This window comes from Salmo trutta, chromosome 5 (genome assembly GCF_901001165.1).
Source record: "Salmo trutta chromosome 5, fSalTru1.1, whole genome shotgun sequence".
In the NCBI taxonomy this organism is placed as follows: domain Eukaryota; kingdom Metazoa; phylum Chordata; class Actinopteri; order Salmoniformes; family Salmonidae; genus Salmo; species Salmo trutta.
The window spans coordinates 42,019,008-42,042,186 of NC_042961.1; the positions used below are offsets into that span (position 1 = coordinate 42,019,008).

Genomic DNA, 23,179 nt, shown 5'->3' on the forward strand with positions numbered 1-23,179 from the left:
CCTAGGCTGGATATTATTTTAATTGTTCAGCTGTTATAGTTTACCATAAATGAACACATGCAAAACCTAAATGGGCGATTTTAAGACAACCAAATAAGGGCTCACCTGTCTCGGTGTGTGTGTAGTTTGACTCATGCCTTCTTTCTACGTCGTAGTCCTCATATCGGTGGGTAAAAATATTTGTACAGCCGGCGTCTCTCTGCACTTTTGAGTCGTATGCATCCAAGTTGCTGTTGTTGTTTTGCTTCAGACTAAGAATATTGTCAATAGTGAATTTCAATGAAGCAGTCCGACAGGGAATAACCTCCTTGTTCATATTCCCCGACATTTGCAGTTTTTCTTGTGTTCTGAATGGTGAATTGAGGTCCCCAAAACATCGAAGACTCCAGATACTCCAAGCACCATTGCTCCTCGATTGCAACTACACCAGGGCGTAGGGTATCGTTTATTCAATGAACCGGAAGTATGTGGTTTAGCTTCTTTTGATTGGTGAGATTGCGAGGCAGCGTGAAGCCAAATAGGTGACGCCTATCAGATGAGAGCGGGAAGCATATTTAGGCAAGACTGAAGTTAACCGCCTTGATTGTTTCCTCGTGTTTTCTTGAGAATATTCACTTTACAGATAATAGTGCCCAAACTATTATTTAGATGTTTCCCAATTCTTTACAGAATTAGGCTACATAAATAATTGGCATATAGCTAAAATAGGCTATATAGGTATTCCACTCCCTATATGCCTAAGTGATGTCACATTCATACAGTTGAGACTGATATTAACCAGTCAGGTATGTACAGTTGTAACGCCTTTTTGCTCTCATTAATCAAATTAATTGAAACGTTAAGGTGGGCACTGATATTACCTCTCCAACAGATTAGTCATAATGTCGTTTTGTAATTTCATTTGATTTTGAGTGTTACTCATTAGACAGCTATAGGGAGATTGAGGTTTTAGAAATGTAGGCTGATAAATGATGTCAGGACATGAGGCCTAGCCTATATTCTAGACATTCTATTCAAATATTATAATTTGACGAAATCAGTTTCCGTTACGTCTAATGTAGTTCATTTCAACAATTTCATTTAATGAATAATTTCAAACAACTTGATTGACAATTTCAGTCAATTCAAAGTGTTAAAAAATGTGAAATCTTTATTTACCCATGCCCCTATCCTGAACCTTAACAAATACCCTGTTGAATAAGAAGAAATGTATTTTCAGTCGTCCCTTTAAATGTCTGCATCTTCTAAACGTTGGTGTGGAATTTCTAAAATAATTGTTCCTTAACTTTTTGAATTGTCAACCAAATAAGGCCTAAATGCGGGGGCATACATAGTTTGCTGGTCGTGAAAATATCCTGGTGAATGTTTATGAATTTTGAACGGGAAAATGCTTATTGCTCCGGTTGGATTAGGCATTCAGTGTTATTTTCGATGGCCGTAGGCCGAGGCCTAGCCACTGGTCAGATAGAGCCTTACTGAGACTGGCTTTCAACATAACAACAATTCGTGCTAATGATGATAATACAAAGCAGGCCTTTTAATCAACACAATAAACATCAAACGTGGTGTGACCTTCATACATTTTATTTACATTGATCGGACAAACTCGTGTACAAAATGTCATATGAAACCCACTTTAAATAGCCTAAGAAATGTAAAATAATACAGTCCCGTAACTCCATGCTCGTAAAAAGTCTATCTACAGGTTACAAATTTTGTCATTTAAAAATAATACAAACACACAAACTGGTTGACTAACCCTTGACAATATTCCATCCATTGTCCATGTAAATAATTATATAAATCTAATGATATGTGCTTAAGTTAAAATTCCCAAATGTAGAATAGTGTCTGGCTTGAGGGATTCACCTTTTTGTACACACTCAAATCAAGAAAATACATGGCAATTTCAACTTGCATATTAAAATAGAGAAGTCGGGGCCTATAGGCTAAACAGGTTGGTCAAAGTGTTGTTGCTTTATGAATGTGGCTGTGATTTTGGTGATTTGCAATAAAGTCACCGTCAGCAATGAATCCAAACTCGGAAACCTCGGGAGCCCAATGGGTGCACGTTTTGGTTTTTGCTCTAGCACTACATAACGGATTCAAGTAATCAACTAATCATCAAGCTTTGATTATTTGGATCATCTGTGAAGTACTAGGGCAAAAATCTAAACGTAAACCCCTTGGGGTCCCCAGGACCGAGTTTGGTAAACGCTGCTCTACCATTTCCAATACGTTAGTTCCATATAATACACCAACAATGTGTGTCTCACACAAGGCCTGTGATTTGTGATCTTATAAAAGACATGGGGTGGGTGAACTGGGAGACGGGATAATTCACAGTACTCGAGAAGGGTGGCGACACCTGTGCCAGGTTTGCGCTCAGTGTCCCAGATGCTGCGTTCTCGTGGTACAGAATAGGGACCCTGACAATCCTTTGAGCCGAATACGAGATGCTCGTGGCCTCAATGTCGGCAGCTAGCTGTCTCTTCCACTTGTTCCTGCGGTTCTGGAACCAAATCTTGACCTGCGTCTCGGTGAGCTGTAGAGAGGCGGCTAACCCCGCCCGCTCAGTGCTGCTCAGGTAGCGTTTCATGTCGAAGGTGGACTCCAGCTGGAAAACCTGACTCCGGCTGAACACGGTGCGAGTCTTCTTCTTGCAAGCTGCTTTCGTATCAGGTGTTTCACTGTCTTCCCGGGCGAAGCAGGAAGACCCTGTTTCGTCATCCTTGTCGTCTGTCAGACTTCCCTCTGCCCTCTCGTCCGGTTGGTCGTTGTCTTCCACCGGCTCCGGTAGAGCGGGAGAATCTCGGTTGCTGGTTTTTAGAGAGTCTCCGGCATCATCGGAGTTGCTGGAGTGGCACTGCGGACCTGAAATGAACGAGGAGCGTCATGAGCTACATTTTACGCACCGGCCAATAGGGATCAATAAGTGCATGTATCTCGCAATCATGATATCAACCCTAATGGCAGCACTGATAAGTGATTGCAGTTTTCGACGGTAGTCGATTTTTAAAGTGCTGCGGGCAGGCCATCCTATCGCCTAGCAAAACATAGAATAATGAGCTCTTAGCTTGTAATGAAACACGTAATGAAACACAGCCTTGCAATTGTATGATAAGCACAATTATGCTGTATGAGCTTAATTTCCAATCAGTGTTACGTTTGAAATGTATCGAAGTGGCGTGCCATACCCCGTTTAAAGAGGAACCGAATGGAGACGTTTTACGCACGGGGTAAGAGCGAATACACTAGTGCGGTTATGGTTTGTTGCAGGATATATGGGCTATGCATGCCACATGCAATGCAGTGTTGTCCGTTTTTACTGGCATGGCATGTATTGTGTATTGTCATTGGAAAGAATAATATAAGCTAATAGGCTATTACGCACAGAAACCTCAAAGCATTGTCGATAGCAGCTCTTTCACGTTGTTTTTGTCTGAGGAAATGCGTAGCCTATCCTCAAACGCTCCTTATCGTGCGAGCGGATCTGCCTAAGAAGAATGTAGGATATTAGCTAGTAAACAAGCTACCCAACCTACAGCTGTGTGTGGTTATAGGCTACCCGTTATGTCGCTTCCATACATAGACTAGATAGATAGACATTTGGGACAATTAACAAAGTGACACTAAGACCTACTCTGTAAATCACTGCAAGCTTTGTTTGGCGATGTCCCACACCAGTGGCGTTGGGCGTTTAATCCAAAGTAAGACACTTCACGCTCCACTTGGTTGCAGCGGCTCTCAATGACAGCGACTTGGTTGTAAGAGAGTCCAGTTTCCTTACAATCCCCCTCATCTTCGGTCGTAGACAGCCTGTCTGTAGTCCCGGTAGTAGACCGAAGTAAATTCTCAATAGAAAATGATGAGCTTCTTGACGTTGGACCATGATGTTGAGACTCCGGTGCCTTAACAAGCATATTTTGTCGTCTTCAAAGCGCCTAGTCACCGATAAATAAATTACTTACAAAATATTGACGTGCTGTTTAGACATTCTTGGGTGTCTCTTTTGCTTTGTCTTAGTTTTGCCTAATCTTTCTCTCGAAGTCCGTCGAGCTATCCATGAGAGTTCGGGATAGAGCGCGAGAATGTGAGAGAATCCGTAGATATACTACTGTAAATTACATGGCGCGAGATCCACGCGCAGCTAAAAAAATGCCTCTTGCGATTGGACAGTGGAGGCAGCGAGCAAGATTACTCCATAAAAATAAGAGAATTACTCGCTTTGAGCCCCCAACTATACACTGTGTGATAGTCTGCATTGAGGGGTTGGACGGGACCCCGTCTCTCAGATGCTTTATTTAGGTCAATTAGGGAACAAATCAAAGCAGAGATACGGCTGTGTCCCCGGGCTGGGATGCATGGTAGAAGAGATGGCTTCTTGGAGAATGACACAGTACCTCCTATTGGTTACTTTTGTCTATGCACGCTCTACATTTATTATACCATTTATATTTGCATGCATGCATTCTTTCTCGTGCAATGACTATTCCAATTGATAGGAGGATGGACACGTGGAATTCACAGAATATCAATAGACTATCAATTTCACAATCAATGCAGTTTAGCTAAACATGTAACCCTTCTCTAACGCGTATAGACAGTCCAGGGTATAGCATTTCGATTTAGCAGGAATTCATTTTTCAGTATTTGTCATTATTTATTTATTTGTTTATTTGGATACCCATTCGTTTTTTTTGCAGAAGCAGCAGCTACTCTTCCTGGGGTCCACAAAAACACAAACACTGACGCTGATAGGCAAAGACAGTCACACACATTTAAAATACAACGATATACAAACAATACAACGACAAAAAAATGATGTGTGTGTTGGAGTGTGTCTGTGTGTTATGACCGATAATTGTCTTGTTAAGCAGCGTATAGCTATTGATCTGGGCCTAGTTTACCTCTATATTTAAAAGGCTTATTACATTAATACTAAGTTTAGTCAACATGTTTGTTTTTTCTTTGGCCTACTTTTGAAAGTTACTTTAGTGCCCAAAAAGTGTCCCAAGATATCTAATTCAAATAATGATATCGCTGTTATTGGATTGTTTAGCCAAACTACCCAATATTAAATACATTTTTATAACAGGGTAAATTGAAGTGGTTTCCAATATAGGCATTTTAATATAATAAACGAACAGATGTTGTGCAAAACAGCGTGTGAAATATTGTCCTATTGGGCCTGAAATTCAAATATAAGTTGTGCATCGTGTAGTGTATTGTATTGTGTATAGTATTAATTTCATATGTGTTCATTTTCATTGAATGGTTTCAGGCAAGCAATGCCATGCAGCTTAAGAGAGTTTTGTATATTAGGGACGATTACGCTGATGATGATTATTATTAGGCTTTTATTATTATTATTATTATTATTATTATTATTATTATAATTACATTTTTTCATAAACTTAGCTATTTCATCTAACTTTTAATTTTATTTCCAATTGCACATTATGCTCTAAACCTGACCAGTAAAACGTCAAACAATCCCAAAACAGTTTCCCGAGTGCCTTCAACCCAATTTAGCAAAACTAAGCCATCATTAATATTCAAAATGTTTATTGAATGTTATAGGTTTCAGTACTGAGCTTAAATAGAGTGAATTACTATAAAATTTTTGCTTTTAGAATCTTTATCGTGATAAATGTTGGGTTAAAATCACATTTTCGTCGTAGAAAATTGGGCGTTACCCAAATAGACAGACATTTGTGGTGTTTATTTTGTATTTTGGACACCAGACCATGCACTAGGACTGGTGTGGTGTGTTAAAGTAATCACAGAAATATAAAATATGATTATTATTATAAATCCATGTATATTCAAGTTGATTAATAGCCCATAGGGTCAGTAATTTGAAGATTCACTAAAATGGATATCAAGTGTTAATTGATTAATTGAAAAACAAACCACTCAGATAACAAATCAGAAATCCCCCCCAACACGATAATTTCTCTCATCAGTAGTTACAATAGATAGACAAAATATGAATTTAAACTTAAATATAAATGACTAGATTAAAGGTTTTCCCAAATATGTTATTTTAGATTGACTTCATATGGATGTCTCAGCAAAGTTTTTTGGGTTGATTTTAGGATTGTTGATCGACCACCAAGCTATGTCCACCTAATTCTGAAAACGTAATCTCTTTTATTTCCTGTGCTTTGTAGGATGAACCTATTTTAGTTGAATTGACTAATATGTTTATTTGTTTTTAATTGTGATATGAACTGTGATAACCCTTTAGACATCACAAACGTTTCATAATTATCTCCTGATAAACATATGATGTGACTAATTGTGCATTTTACCCACTGACGAACATGTGACTCACCTCTAAGCAAGGCCCCTATGGCCTATGCCTATATCATGTGTCAGGCTCTGCAGCTCTTTGCATGATGCCAAAGAGTCTTGTGTTGGTTATCCTGTAAAAGACTACGTAAGAATGTGTAGCTAGGGCTGCATAGCCTTTCGCTTGCATCTATTAATATGCAGCGTGAAAATAACTAAACTATAACCTTATACGGTGTCTTCACCTTAAAGACACCCATTGAAAAACACTACCGAGAGAAAAACACAGGTGAAAAATACATTGGCTGTGGCACTAAAACCTAGCCAGGCATGCATGCACACGCTTTTACTTACAACAGTGATGTTCATTTGCAGTTTGTGTAATAAAACATTGGATTTTATATGCATTAGGTTTGTGCACAAATTCTAATAATTGTGGATACATCTTGCCTCAATCTAGAAATATTGCTTTAGATTGCAGTTTACATATCCTTTAAATTGTGCAAGCCACAAAGTATAACAGTTGATCTCTGCTGCAGTGTGTACCGCATTGTACTTAAAATTGCATCTGTGACCCAAAATACAATATTATTTTAAAATACATTTGAAATCATGATGTTTTCAAACTATACAACTCACCCCCCAAAAAATGTAACAATGAAACATTGCTTGATTATCATGAGTCACAGGCCGTGTCTAGACTTGACAGTTCATGCAGCTTTAGTATTCTGATCATACATTTCTGATCATGGAATTCTGAACGTGTCATGCATCTACACCTACATTTAAATGTGTCTACCGTGTCCCCAGTGTGTCCGGATTTACTTTTCCCGCGCTATATTCAAATGCCAGTATGCATTCTACATACGGTGGAATAGACCAAATATGATAATAACACAACGACAACTGATGGCAGTAGCTAACTACTGTAGCTAACTAGCAGGCTAACCTCTGTAGCTAGACAGCAAGCTAGCAAGCGACGCTAAAAGGATTGCAAACGGCTTAGCATAACTAGCCAAACACTAAATATTAGCTAGCTGGCTAGCATTTATGAGGCCAGCAAACAAATTCCTCACACGCTAGGAACGTATTTCCTCCAACGTTATAATGAAATGGTGCCTCGGTTCCAAAACACAAGTATTCTGGAGACTTGTCGGAGTGCTGATGACATTGCCTACTGCATGCACTTTCAGTAGCCTGATTGTCTTCAGTCTGAGTAGAAATCCGCACACAACCACCTCCTGAAGTGGTCAGCCAGATCTGAACACAGTCAGGCCACAAAGCAACTTTTGTGCATCTAGAACCGCCTTTTCAATGCGATCTTCGTATTCTTGATAGCAGAAGTTGCATGAAAGTGTCAAGTGTAGACACGACCATAGAGACATGTTGAATCCTTACAAGAATACGAGAGGACAGGAACTCCAGCCTTCAGAGAGATTTGCTCTATTCAATCTGTATCGCTGAAGCGTTACAGATTGCGCAAAATACATTTAAAGATCATTTTGGATTGAGCTGACATACGCAGCATTTACCGTGAATGCGGTCTCCGCTAACACAGGAACATTGCAATCATGCTGTGTCGCTGAACTTCAGCGATACAGATTGAATAGAGCCCTTACACTCGTTATTCCTTCTACACTCCTGGATATGACCATCGGATGATCAATCTCACTGATATGACTATGGCATAATATTATATATGACCCCTGGTACACAAAACAAACACAGGCACACAGGCCCACACACACAGGCACTCAGGCCCACATGCAGACACACACACACGCACACGCACACGCACACGCACACACACACACCTATAGATTTTTCTATTGCAAGTTAGGGGTGGAGAACTACAGTTTGAGAGTGAAGGGGGTCCTACATGGCAGTGTTTACAGACATATTCAATCTCTCCAAATTCCAGTCTGTTGTCCCCACTTGCTTCAAGATGTCAACAATGGATTCTGTACCCAAGAAAGCGAAGGCAACTGAAAAATGACTAACGCCCCGTAGCACTCGCTTCTGTCATCCTAAAGTGCTTTACAAGGCTACTTAAGGACCATATCACTTAACCGACACTCTAGACCCACTACAATTCGCATATCGCCCTAACAGACCCAGGGATGACACAATCGCTATTGCACTGCACACTGCCCTATCCCATATGGACAAGAGAAATACCTATGTAAGAATGTTGTTAAATGACTAAGCTCAGCCTACAACACCATAGTGCCCTCCAAGCTCATCGCCAAGCTCAGGGCTGGGTCTGAACCCCTGCCTGTGCTGATCCTCAACACGCTGATCCTCAACACGGGGGCCCCACAAGGGTGCATGCTCAGCCCCTTTCTGTATTCCCTGTTCACCCATTACTGCGTGGCCACACGCACTTCTCCAACTCAATTATCAAGTTTGCTGACGACACAACAGTGGTAGGCCTGATTAAAAACAATGATGAGACAACCTACAGGGAGGTGGGAGCTCAGGCGGATTGGTGCCAGGAAAATAACCTCTCCCTTAACGTCAACAAAGTGAAGGAGCTGATCGTTGACTACGGGAGACCACAGAGAGAGCATGCACCCATATCGACAGGGCCGCAGTGGAAAGGGGCAAAAGCTTAAAGTTCCTTGACGAGCATATCACTGACAACCTGAAATGGTCCCTTCACACAGACAGCGTGGTGAAGGCGCAACAGCGCCTCTTCAACCTGAAGAGGCTGAAGAAATTCCCTTGGCCCCAAACGGAGCCACGGCCTGTTCACCCCGCTACCATCTAGAAGGTGGAGACAGTACAGGTGTATCAAAGCTGCGACCGAGAGACTGAGAAACAGCTTCTATCTCCAGTCCATCAGACTGTTAAACAGTCACCACTAGCCGGCCTCCACCCAGTACCCTGCCCTGAACTGAGTCACTGTTACTAGCTGGCTACCACCTGGTACTCTACCCTGCACCTTATAGACTGCTGCCCTATGTACACAGAGTCATTGAACACTGGTCACTTTAGTAATGTTTACATACTGTTTAACCGACTTGTGTATACTGTATTATAGTCATGGCTCATTCTATATACACTACATGACCAAAAGTATGTGGACACCTGTTCGTCGAACATCTCATTCCAAAATCATGTGCATTAATATGGAGTTTGTCCCCTCTTTGCTGCTATAACAGCCTCCACTCTTCTGGGAAGGCTTTCCACTAGATGTTGGAACATTGATGGGGGACTTGCTTCCATTCAGCCACAAGAGCATTAGTGAAGTCGGGCACTGATGTTGGGCGATTAGGCCTGGCTCGCAGTCAGCGTTCCAAGTCATTCCAAAGGTTTTCGATGGGGTTATGGTCAGGGCTCTTTGCAGGCCAGTCAAATTCTTCCACACCAATCTCGACAAACCATTTCTGTATGGACCTCGCTTGTATGCTGTAGCGTTAAGATATCCCTTCACTGGAACTAAGGGACCTAGCCCGAACCATGAATAACAGCCCCAGACCATTATTCCTCCTCCACCAAACTTAAAGTTGACACTATGCATTGGGGCAGGGAGCGTTCTTCTGGTATCCGCCAAACCCAGATTTGTCTGTTGGACTGCCAGATGGTGAAGCAATTTGATTTGATTTACACACAAAATTAACTATTCTCGCGAAGTGAGATTTATTCAGATAATTTAGGCAAAATATCACTATGACGCAGAGACATTCTCCACCACTAATTAGTTTGAAGACCATGCAGTGCATACACCTGCTTCATGCTCTGATAAGAAGTTAATGGTATGTTTCTTACTGTTGGTCGACTTGTAGATTTGCTATTTTCTTCCCAATTTGCACAAAATAGCAATACACCTGTGTAAATTCTAAAGTTTCCATAAAAGCGTATGAGCTCCAAAGAGAGCGTTAAAAGACATTCATAAAGAAAGTTCTTCCTCATGGTCAAATATCATCTGACCTGAATCACTTCATAAAAACTACTTTGAAATGTACTTTTTCCAACAAAGCAAATCTCTGGTTATATCTAGAAAGTGTTTTGTAGGATTTCAGCTCAAACAATAATTCAGGGAGGAATGTTTTTATGCCAATTCGAGGCAATCTTGAAATGATCTCATTCCACTAAGCGAGCAACCTATGGAATTGGGCGTAGTCTTTCTTGCTTTATTTTCAAGAATGGTAGCCATGTTTGAAGTAACGTTATTCAAGGTGGCATCTCTGCTGTTTAAGCTTCAAATTCAATAATGAAAAACTCTCCTTCACACTTGCAACAGAACAATAATCGAACGGAAAAGTGAAAGAGAGGACACATTTTCTTTGCAAACCCTACTTACAGTAAATTCAAATATTGTACTGTCTTGCTTGTTTAACAAAACCAAAAGAACATTGTAAAAAACACCGACAAATCTAGTTGCTTCAAATTCTTATTATTAAGTAACTGGTTCCACAGTTATTTTTTTTGTTTACTCAACTTTTCGGTCAACGTGTTAGCTGAATTTAATATTTTTTGTTGGACCTAACTTAGCTCGAACACGAGAAAACGTAGGCAAAAATTCAGTCAACTTCAAATGATGTGTTTGCCCAAGTTGTCTCATATGTTCATTCAACTAGAAATGATTATTTTTGTCATCTTACCTCAAAACAAAAAGGCTGTGGAACTAATTACAAACACACTGCTTTTAACACAAAAGGTTTTCAACTTACATATTTGACACATATGATTACAATGTGCATGTTCATTTATACAGTAATTATTACTCAACAAGTCCTCAACTAGGATTTGAACTCACAACCTCTTGGTTTGTGGCATTCTGATCCTCCTGCTGTGCCACTATGTCTGTGTCACTAATCAGTTGATCTGACTATTCTCTCATCATTGATTTGATGTACTTATTTAAGCAATTTTTGTTTTTTCTGTTTAGTTGTCTAATGTTGGTCGGTCAAATAACCCTGTTTTAATGTTACTCTATAATCACTATGATAAATAAAATAGTTTTTTTTTAGTGTACTTTTCACAGAGCTGAGATTTACTTTGACGTGCAAAGTGTAGCAATACAGGTGATATCAGTTATTGACATAGACATGGTGGTGTAGCAGGACGATTGGAATGCTGTGAACCAAGAGGTTGTGAGTTCAAATCCCAGGTGAGGACATGTTGAATACTAATTACTGTATAAATGAACATGCACAATGTAATCATGTATGTCAGCGTGTGTCAAATATGTAAGTTGAAAACATAGTTGAATGAACATATGAAACAAGTTGAGCAAACACATCATTTTAAGTTGACTGAATTTTTGCCTACGTTTTCTCATGTTGGAGCTAAATTTGACCAACTAATAACGATAAAATCAGATAAAACTTTGACTGAAAAGTTGAGTAAACAAAAAAAAAGGCAGTGGAACCAGTTACTTAATAATATTTAGTTGAAACAACTTGATTTTTATTTACAGTGAATAGCAATTGACTCTTTTGTATCTTCTTCATTTCCGTGTGTGTGTAGGCCTACAGCATTTCATTACATTTAGTTTAATCAGCCACAGTTCCTCTGTCTTAGATCTATTTAGTCTATGTGCTCACTGACATTAATATTTACACTCACCCCCCCTCCCAGATACCGATTACTCAGTGTTAATCTTAATCTTATATAAATACTTGTCAAAATAATCCCCCACAAATGCATACAGGCTAGAGAGATAGGAGTACCGTACTATAGAGGCTTAAGGCTAGATAAGACTACAGCAGCACACACTTACTTAAGCCCCCTATTTCAATTGGACTAGACAAGGGTTATCAATCCATAACTCATTTGCTGTATACACTGATGATTATTCTGATTCCCAGGTTTAGTCTTGAGATTACTCATCCATATACTGAACCCATTAATAGTCCCAAAAATTCAAATTCCTATATCATTAGTAACATATACTCTATGTTTTGCGTCTTCTACCGTCTGCATTACGGATTCCAGAGGATGAGGATGACTGTATTAGAAGTCTGTCTGTCGCGGGAAGCCTCCTGTATCATTACCGGAGCAGCAGAGACGATAATAGGTCACTGTCAGAGGGCACTCTGTCGAGGTCAAGGCCATGGCCCAGAAAGCAGCAGTGTATATGAGGTCATGAAGGTCCAGACATCTAAGATGAATCTGCCTTTAGAGGGGCAGTCTTCCAGAACACCATTGCTTTTAGATATGTCATGTGTTTGTTGAACTCGCCTAATTTAGTACCTCTATTTGTACCTCTCTCTCTATCCCTCTCTCTGTCTCGCTCTTTCTCTGTCTCGCTCTACCGGTATATTTTTTCCCAAAATATACCGGTAGAGCGAGTAGCTTAATTCCATGCCATTTTCATAACATTTTTGACACATACATTGTGGTCCGAAATTATTAACACCCTTGGTAAAGGTGAGCCAAAATGACTGTATAAAATAAATCCTTCAAATACTGAGCTATATTGCATGCAAATAAAATTATACTAATACAATTGCTCAGAGAAAGACGTTTTGTTTAACAAGTATTACTTTTTTTTCTCAAAAAGGTCGGGGTCAAAATTATTGACACCCTTGTTTTCAACACCTTACCTTGCAAGGATAACGGCACTGAGCCTAATTCTAAAATGTTTTATGAGTTGGAGAACACATTGAGAGGGATCTTAGACCATTCCTCCATACAGAAACCTTCCAGATCTTTGATATCCTTTGTCTGCACTTATGCCCTTTTCAATTCAAACAAGTTTTCAATGGGTTTTAAGTCCGGATACTGAGATGGCCATTGCAAAATGTTGATTTTGTGGCCAATAACTCATCTATTTGTGGATCTTGATGTTTGCTTGGGGTTATTGTCTTGCTGGAAGATCCACTTGTAGTCAAGTCTCAGCCTCCTAGCAGAGGCAACCAGGTTTTTGCCAAAAATATCCTTGTAAAATTTCATGATACTATTGACATTATCAAGGGCCCCAGGACCAGTGGAAGCAAAATAGCTACATAACTTCAATGGTCCACCACCATATTTTACAGTATGTATGGGGTTCTTTTCTGATCATGCATTCTCATTTAGACGCCAAGCCCAACACTGGTGTGCATGGCCACTGGTGTGCCTGGTTCATGTCATCTGACCAAAGCACCGGGTCCATTCCAAGTGCTAATCCAGGCGTTTACATTGGATAACATTAAAATATAGCCATTTGGCCACACACACCAGTGGTGGGTGTTAATGATAATGCATGAGCAGAAAAGAACCCCATACCTACTGTAAAATATGGCATGACCTAAGATTGCCACCAATACAATGACATGCAGTCAGGGTAGGCAATGCTTACCCTGTGATAATCTAGTTTAAAAAAACTGTTATGAAAAGCCAAATAGTAAAATTATATATATATATAAAATATATATATATATATTATTATTATTATTATGTTCTATATTTTTGTCTATAACCAGGTTTCCATCCAAACTTTATATGCGAGTAAAGGACATGTGGTATAACATTTTTTAATGACAGGCAACAACGCAAGTGCCAATTCCAGAGTGGGCACACGCTATATAATGCATTTTTTGTTGTTGTTGTTGAGAAAACCATCAGTAGAGTTAGAAATGCGATGGAAACCCATATAACTTGTATTTTTTATTCGGTACACTACATCATCACACACAGCCTTTTATCTGCAACAAATCAATTTGATGGAAACACATCTCTGGTGGGAAAATGCGCAGGTTTTGTTTTTATGCGGATTTTAGAATATTCGCAAGAAAATCTGTCGCCAATTGGACGGAGACCTAGCTAATGATTCTGGTGGTTTTTAAGCTCAAAATCTCAAAATTTGCTAAAATTGCATCTCAGGAAAGGCACCAGGGTATTCATGCAGTTCTTTCCATTTATTCACAGCCATTCAAATCCTTGACACGCGCGGCCTTCCAAGACGTGACATGAAAGGCACCCACCCTGACACCCTCTCCCTCACTGCTGGCAGTCAGGCAGGCGAACAGTGTGTACTGGACTGTCTACTGAAAAGTAATTACCACTTTAAAAAAAACCCAGGTTTAATGTGTTTCCATTTCATTTTCAACTCTACCAATGGTTTTGTCATAGAAACTGTTGCGTAAATAGCATACTTGTCCAATCTGGTTTTGGCGCATGCTCTATAGACAACAGTTCACTGTCAAATGGGAAAGGGTAGTTTATATGATGAGATATGGATAAAAGTAAGATCACAAAAATATATATTTATGTGGAAATTTGCATGAAGCTCATCACCGTGCACATAAACGCCATAAATTATGAAGTTCTGAAATAAGTTTTGAAGTTCATCATAACTTTTCCAACTGCCTATAAACTCTGCATGCTTTTCCATGTTGTGGTGGTAGTAGGCTACACCAAACTCATCGCGTGACTCGAAGTTTACTGCAACAAGATGTTTGTTTTATCAATATTTGTGCATAAAAGCATTTCCTCTGCAATTGTTGCATTATCTAGCGACAAACATTGTTAATTTTATATTTATTTATATATATGTGACTCGTTTCAGGAAACTAGACGTATGTCACACGTCACTACTTTACAGGAGAGCCATTTGAATGTAAACTTTTTTTTAAATCAAAATGTGTTTTTTGGCAGAAATGCCTTCTGGAACATGTGAACTTTCATATTTACGTCATTTAGCAGACGCTCTTATCCAGAGCGACTTACAGTAGTGAATGCATACAATTCATTTCATGCATTTTTTTTTGTACTGGCCCCCCGTGGGAATCGAACCCACAACCCTGGCGTTGCACACACCTTGCTGGCGTTGCAAACACCATGCTCTACCAACTGAGCCACAGGGAAGACATATGCCTAAATTACAAACTTGTATGCCATCTGTAAATACGAATACAATTGTTAAATTACGAGCCGAGTTGGTTTAACCACAGAAAAAGCCAGCAACCTTCCCACTAGCCATGATTGGCTGAGATAATGAGTGGGCTGGACATACCGAGAGATCAAGTTTTGAAATCAGTGGGATTAGAGTATGATATCTAAGGAGATGAAGAAAACCCCTGTCTCTGGATTGCATCTTCAAACTAAGGGCAACAATGGCATCCATGACAAAGGGAGAAGCGTCCATCCACGTAAATAGGTAAGATAGTCTAGCTAGCTACATTTTCCGATATTACACGTTTCTAATTTTGTCAGAAAGTCGTTTTCATTTCAACTTAAAGTGTACTGTTAGCTAGCTAGCTAATGTTAGTGCTAGTTAACGTTACGTGTATGATCTGTGTAGTAATATTATTCTATCTCAGAGCCATTTGCTTTGCTAGTTATAGCCTAACGTTAGCTAGCTAACATTGAACCTTGTGGGTTAGCTACCTGTAGATTCATGCTAGGTAGTAACATAGTTGTGATTATGGTTCATTGTTTAGCTAGCTAGCTACAGGTCTTAACAAAAGATTCCACTATGCAAGTAACCATTTCAATAGAATGTTCATGATGTCAATGCAACAACTGTTGACAGATGTAGCTGGTAAATTCGCTCTGGCTATCTACTCCGATTTCAGAGCACTCTCTTCTGAGTGTGCCAGAGTGCAGAATAACTGACGAATGTGCGAATGCTCAACACCTGTTCAATATGGCCGGTGTCAGTAAAAAGCGTAACTAAATTGTTGCCAGCAGCACAGTTGCAGTCACCAACACTCTGGATAACATAAAAACAGCCTAACCAGCTCTGCTAGGGCAAGTAAAAGGGTCAGAGTGAGCTGTTCTCTCATTTGTGTCTGAAAGTAGCTAGAAACCTAGCCAACGTTAGCCAGTTAGCTTGGGTGCTTGACTGCTGTTGTTAGGACAGAACGCTCGGATCAACCCTACTCCTCAGCCAGAGTGTTCAGTGTGCGCTCTGAACGCTCCGAAAGTGAAACGCTCTGAATTTACGAACGGACAATGTGACAAAGCTCTGAGTTTACGGGCGGGCTATAGTTTAAGAGGGTGTGAATGATGTTGAATGGGAGTAGACAAAGAAGAGCTCTCCAGTGGGTGCACCAAAACATTTAAAGGCCATTTCTCAAAAGTGAGGTTACAAGTTTATCAACTTTCAAAGCGGAATTACTTTCCCATTATTTCTCAACTGTAGTGTATAATATACAATTTCAAATGTTGCTACATAAGATCGAATCGAGCCGGTTGGTCACATATACTGTATATATATATATACACATACTGTACATACATACAGTACATTCAGAAAGTATTAAGACCCCTTCCCTTTTTCCACATTTTGTTACGTTAGAGCCTTATTCTAAAATGGATTGTATACATTTTTTACTTATCAATCTACACACGATACTCCATAATGACAAAGCGAAAACAGGTTTTTAGAAAAAACAGATACCATATTTACGTAAGTATTCAGACCCTTTGCTATGAGACTTGAAATTGAGGTTCATCCAGTTTCCATTGATCCTCCTTGAGATGTTTTTACAACTTAATCAGAGTCCACCTGTGGTATATTCAATTGATTGGGCATGACTTGGAAGGGCACACACCTGTCAATATAAGGTCCCACAGTTGACAGTGCATGTTAGAGCAAAAACCAAGCAATGAGGTTGAAGGAATTATCCGTAGAGATCCGAGACAGGATTGTGTCGAGGCCCAGATCTGGGGAAGGGTACCAAAAAATGGCTGCAGCATTGAAGGTCCCCAAGAACACAGTCGCCTCCATCATTCTTAAATGGAAGAAGTTTGGAACCACCAAGACTCTTCCTAGAGCTGGCCACTCGGCCAAACTGAGCAATCGCCGGAAGAGGGCCTTGGTCAGGGAGGTGACCCAGAACCCGATGGTCACTCTGACAGAGCTCCAGAGTTCCTCTGTGGAGATGGGAGAACCTTCCAGAAGGACAACCATCTCTGCAGCACTCCACCAATCAGACCTTTATGGTAGTGGCCAGATGGAAGCCACTCCTCAGTAAAAGGCACATGACAGCCCGCTTGGAGTTAACCAAAAGGCACCTAAAGGACTCTCAGATCATGCGAAAGGTGCATCAACAATTACTGAGTAAACAGTCTGAATGCTTATGTAAATGTGATATTTAAAAAAACTGTTTTTGCTTTGTCGTTATCAGGTAATGTGTGTAGATTGATGAGGGGAAAAAACAATTTAATCCATTTTAGAATAAGGCTGTAACCTAACAAAATATGGAAAAAGTGAAGGGGTCTGAATACTTTCCAAATGCACTGTGTATATATATATATATAAAGTACCAGTCAAAAGTTTGGACACACCTTCTCATTCCAGGGTTTTTCTATCTTGGTCAAATAGCCCTTGCACAGCCTGGAGGTGTGCTGGGTCATTTTCCTGTTAAAAAATAAATGATAGTCCCACTAAGCGCAAACCAGATGGGATGGCGTATCGCTGCAGAATGCTGTGGTAGCCATGCTGGTTAAGTGTGCCTTGAATTCTAAATAAATCACAGACAGTGTCACCAGCAAAGCACCCCCACACCATCACACATCCTATTCCATGCTTCAAGGTGGGAACCACACATGCGTTCATCCGTTCACCTACCCTGCGTCTCACAAAGACCAGAAATCTCACATTTTGACTCATCGGACCAATGGACAGATTTCCACCAGGCTAATGTCCATTGCTCGTGTTTCTTGGCCCAAGCAAGTCTCTTCTTATTATTGGTTTCCTTTAGTAGTGGTTTCTTTGCAGCAATTCGACCATGAAGGTTTGATTCACGCAGTCTCCTCTGAAGAGTTGATGTTGAGATGTGTCTGTTACTTGAACTCTGTCAAGCATTTATTTTGGCTGCAATTTCTGAGGCTCGTAACTCTAATGAACTTTTCCTCTGCAGCAGTGGTAACTCTGGGTCTTCCTTTCCTGTGGCGGTCCTCATGAGAGCCAGTTTCATCATAGCGCTTGATGTTTTTTTCCGACTGCCCTTGAAGAAATTTTCCGGATTGACTAAACCTCAGGTGTTAAAGTAATGTAACGGTCGTCGTATATACTGGACCAAGGCGCAACGGGTTGAGTGCTCATCTTAACTTTATTTGAACACATACGAAACAAAACAAGAAAACGATCGAACAAATAGTATTGCAGGCTACACACACAGCTATGCAACAACAACTTCCCACAAACCACAGGTGAAAAAAGGGCTACCTAAGTATGACTCCTAATCAGAAACAACGATGTACAGCTGTTCCTGATTGAGAGGCATACCAGGCCAACAAAGAAATATACAACATAGAAAACCATAGAAATACAAAACAAGAACAAGAACATTACCCCAAAACCCCGGAACACATAAAACAAACACCCCTCTTACATACATACATATCCCAATAAACCCCGAACCACATAAAACAAATACCCCCTGCCACGTCCTGACCAAACTACAATAACCAATAACCCCTTATACTGGTCAGGACGTGACAGTACCCCCCCCCCCAAAGGTGCAGACCCCGGATGCACCTCACACAAAAATAAACACAAAAATAAACCCGCCAAACTAAAGGGAGGGAAGGGAGGGTGGCTGCCGTCACCGACGGTTCCCGTGCTACACCCCCCCCAATCCTCCTACTGTGGAGGTGGCTCAGGCTCTGGCTTTAGTCCCCCACCTAACCTGTCCACCCCCGCTGAATACCTCGGGCTGAAGTGCATCGCTGTAGACCTCGGGCTGAAGCGCTTCGCTGTATACCTCAGGCAGAAGGGCGACTCTGGGAGCTCCGGACTGTAGTGCGACTCTGGGAGCTCCGGATTGTAGGGCGACTCTGGGAGCTCCGGACTGTAAGGCGACTCTGGGAGCTCCGGACTGTAGGGCGACTCTGGGAGCGCTGGTTCCGGACTGTAGGCCGTCTCACTTGGTTCCGGACTGTCGGCCATCTCACTCGGTTCCGGACTGTCGGCCGTCTCACTCGGTTCCGGACTGTAGGCCGTCTCACTCGGTTCCGGACTTTAGCCGTCTCACTCGGTTCCGGACTGTGGGCCGTCTCACTCGGTTCCGGACTGTGGGCCGTCTCTCTTGGTTCCGGACTGTGGGCCATCTCTAGACGGGGAATTGTCGCCGGACACTCTGGACGGGGCACTGTCACCGGACACTCTGGACGGGGCACTGTCGCCGGACACTCTGAATGGGGCACTGTCGCCGGACACTCTGAATGGGGCACTGTCGCCGGACACTCTGGACGGGGCACTGTTGCCGGACACTCTCTACGGGGCACTGTTGCAGGACACTCTGGACGGGGCACTGTTGCCGGAAGCTCTGGACGAGGCACTATTGCCGGAAGCTCTGGACGGGGTACTGCGCACTGAAAGCCTGATGCGTGGGGCTGGTAGTGGAGGTACCAGACTGGAGACATGCACCCCAAGGCTAGTGCGAGGAGCAGGAACAGGACGAGTTGGACTGGGCTGACGCACTGGAAGCCTGGTGCGTGGGGCTGGTAGTGGAGGTACCAGACTGGATACACGCACCCCAAGGCTAGTGCGAGAAACAGGAACAGGACGAGTTGGACTGGGCTGACGCACTGGAGGCCTGGTGCGTGGGGCTGGTACTGGAGATGCCAGACTGGATACACACACCTCAGGGCCAGTGCGAGGAGCAGGAGTAGGACGAGCTGGAATGGGCTGACGCACTGGAGGCCTGGTGCGTGGGGCTGGTAGTGGAGATACCAGACTGGATACACGCACCTCAGGGCTGGTGCGAGGAGCGGGAACAGGATACACTGGGCCGTGAAGGCGCACAGGCGGTCTCGAGCGCAGTACTGGCACCACCCTTACTGGCTGGATGCCCGCTTCCCCCTGGCAAATGCGGGGCGCTGGCACCGCGCACACCGGCCTGTGAATGCTCGGCCTCGACGCCGTGCGCATCACCCCATAGCACGGGCCTGACCAGTAACATGCTGCCTCTGGTAAGCACCGGGAGTTGGCCTGGGGCTTAACCCTGGCCCAGCCAAACTACCCGTGTGCCCCCCCCAAAAAAAATTATTGGGGCTGCCTCTCAGGCTTAAATGCCAATCGTGTACCAATATAACAGTCCCGGTCTTCGCTCCACTTTCGCCGTTCCTACTTCGCTGTCTCCACCTGTCTCCATGGCAGGGTCTTGTCCCCTGCCATTACCTCCTCCCATGTCCAAGATGTCCTCCACTCCCTTCTCTCCCTGGCCCAGGATCCTTCCTCCTCCTGGGCCCGCTGCTTGGTCCGTTGGTGGTGGGAAGTTCTGTAACGGTCGTCGTATATACTGGACCAAGGCATAGCGGGTTGAGTGCTCATCTTAACTTTATTTCAAAACATACGAAACAAAACAAGAAAACGATCGAATGAACAGTATTGCAGGCTACACACACAGCTATGCAACAACAACTTCCCACAAACCAAAGGTGAAAAAAGGGCTACTTAAGTATGACTCCCAATCAGAAACAACGATGTACAGCTGTTCCTGATTGAGAGCCATACCAGGCCAACAAAGAAATACACAACATAGAAAACCATAGAAATACAAAACAAGAACATTACCCAAAAACCCCGGAACACATAAAACAAACACCCCTCTTACATACATACATATCCCAATAAACCCCGAACCACATAAAACAAATACCCCCTGCCACGTCCTGACCAAACTACAATAACCAATAACCCCTTATACTGGTCAGGACGTGACAAGTAATAATGGACTGTTGTTTCTCTTTGCTTACTTGAGCTGTTCTTGCCATAATATGGACTTGGTCTTTTACCAAATAGGGCTATCTTCTGTATACCACCCCTATCTTGTCACAACACAACTGATTGGCTCAAACACATTAAGAAGGAAAGAAATTCCACAAATGAACTTTTAACAAGGCACACCTGTTAATTGAAATGCATTCCGGGTGACTACCTCATGAAGCTGGTTGAGAGAATGCCAAGAGTGTGAAAAGCTGTCATCAAGGCAAAGGGTGGCTACTTTGAAGAATCTCAAATTTAAAATATATTTTGATTTGTTTAACACTTTTATGGTTACTACATGATTCCATATGTGTTATTTCATAGTTTTGATGTCTTCACTATTATTCTACAATGTAGAAAATAGTAAAAAATAAAGAAAAACCCTTGAATGAGTAGGTGTCCAACCTTTAACTGGTACTGTATATACATATCTTTGAAAAATATATTTGGCTTCATTATTTTCCACTACTCATCCCAGCCCTCCCCTAATTGGAGTAAACTAATGAACAACAACACGCAGGCCTCTACTTCCAGTTTATACATACTATATACATTTTACAGACAAAATCTATTTTACAATAGTTATCTTTTGTTTGTTTTTACTCCAATCCTTCCGCTACCCTCAACCCCTCCCTTCTATTTCTTAAGACCATCTAGTTCTATTTGCCATATAACTGTGCTGTTTCACAAAATCCCTGAACCTTTATACATTTTACGGACACAGTATACTCTTCATTAGTCATCTCGTTGTTATTAGTCCCACCCCTCAACCCCTCCCGTCTATCTCTTAACATCATCCATCTTGGATTTCTATTTGCTGTATATTTTTCAACTGCACTGTGAGGTTTCACAAAAGTCCTGAACCTTTCTATTCTCGTAGTTTCTACAGATTGTAAATTGAAGATTTTTGCTAAAAGTATTATTAACATTGACATTTTAATTAATCCGCATGAAATGGTGGATGGAAACTTGGTTAATTTCAGTTAATAGCCTATGTCACTCTGGTTGTTGGAGCTATCTGTTGGTGAACTTGGGCTTAATAAAGGTTTATTTCTGAGTTAATCTGGCTTTGGTAAACATTATGGACTATCAACGCAGTTCCAATTGCTTTTGAAAGATTAGACACAAATTGGTAGAGAGACATTGACTGGAATCTAAATACAGTCCCTTCAGAAAGTACTCACACCGCTTTACTTTTACCACATTTTGTTGTGTTTTAGGCTTGAATTTGAAATGGACTAAATTCAGTTTTGTTTTGTCACTGGCCTACACACAATACCCCATAATGTAAAAGTGAAATTATGTTTTTTGAAATTTTTACAAATGTGGCAAAGAAATTAACTTTATGTCTGGAATACAAAGTGTTATGTTTGGGGGAAATCCAACACAACACATCACTGAGTAGCCTACCACTCTTCATATTTTCAAGCATGGTGGTGGCTGCATCATGTTATGGGTATGCTTGTCATTGGCAAGGACTGCAGAATAGAGCTAAGCACAGGCAAAATCCTAGAGGAAAACCTGGATCAGTCTGCTCTCCACCAGACACTGGGAGATGAGAGGAAGGATATTTTACCATAATCCCAATGGTGACTTTAAAACAGTTACAGAGTTTAATGGCTGTGATGGGAGAAAACTGACGATGGATCAGCACCATTTTAGTTACTCAGTGGAAACGTGTTCTCTGTAGTGATGAAACACTCTTCGCTATCTGGCAGTCCAACAGACGAATCTGGGTTTGGTGGATGTCAGGAGAAAGCTACCTGCTCCAATGCATAGTGCCAACTTTAAAGTTTGGTGGAGGAGGAATAATGGTCTGAGGCTGTTTATCATGGTTTGGGCTAGGCCCCTTAGTTCCAGTGAAGGGAAATCTTAACGAAAATGCATACAATGACATTCTAGACAATTCTGTGCTTCCAACTTTGTGGAAACAGTTTGGGGAAGGCCCTTTCCTGCATGACAATTCCCCCTTGCACAAAGCGAGGTCCATACAGAAAGGGTTTTTCGAGATCAGTGTGGAAGAATTTGACTGGCCTGCACAGAGCCCTGACATCAACCCCATCGAACACCTTTGGGATGAATTGGAACGCGGACTGAGAGCCAACCTCACTAATGCTCTTGTGGCTGAATGGAAGTAAGTCCCCATAGCAATGTTCCAAGTGGAAAAGCCTACCCAGAAGACTGGAGGCTGTTATAGCAGCAAAGGAGGGACCAACGCAATATTAATGC

At 41.7% G+C, this 23,179-nt stretch overlaps 1 protein-coding gene across 1 annotated transcript; it reads right to left on the minus strand.

Annotated features, from left to right (window-relative positions):
- Window positions 1–1,568: 1,568 nt before the first annotated feature.
- Window positions 1,569–4,318, minus strand: LOC115194193 (homeobox protein HMX1). Its single transcript, XM_029753656.1, has 2 exons — window positions 3,644–4,318; window positions 1,569–2,874 (listed from the first exon to the last, which is right to left on the minus strand). The coding sequence occupies exons 1-2, from the start codon at window positions 3,921–3,923 to the stop codon at window positions 2,273–2,275; spliced, it is 882 nt and encodes a 293-aa protein (XP_029609516.1). The 5' UTR covers window positions 3,924–4,318; the 3' UTR covers window positions 1,569–2,272.
- Window positions 4,319–23,179: the final 18,861 nt, after the last annotated feature.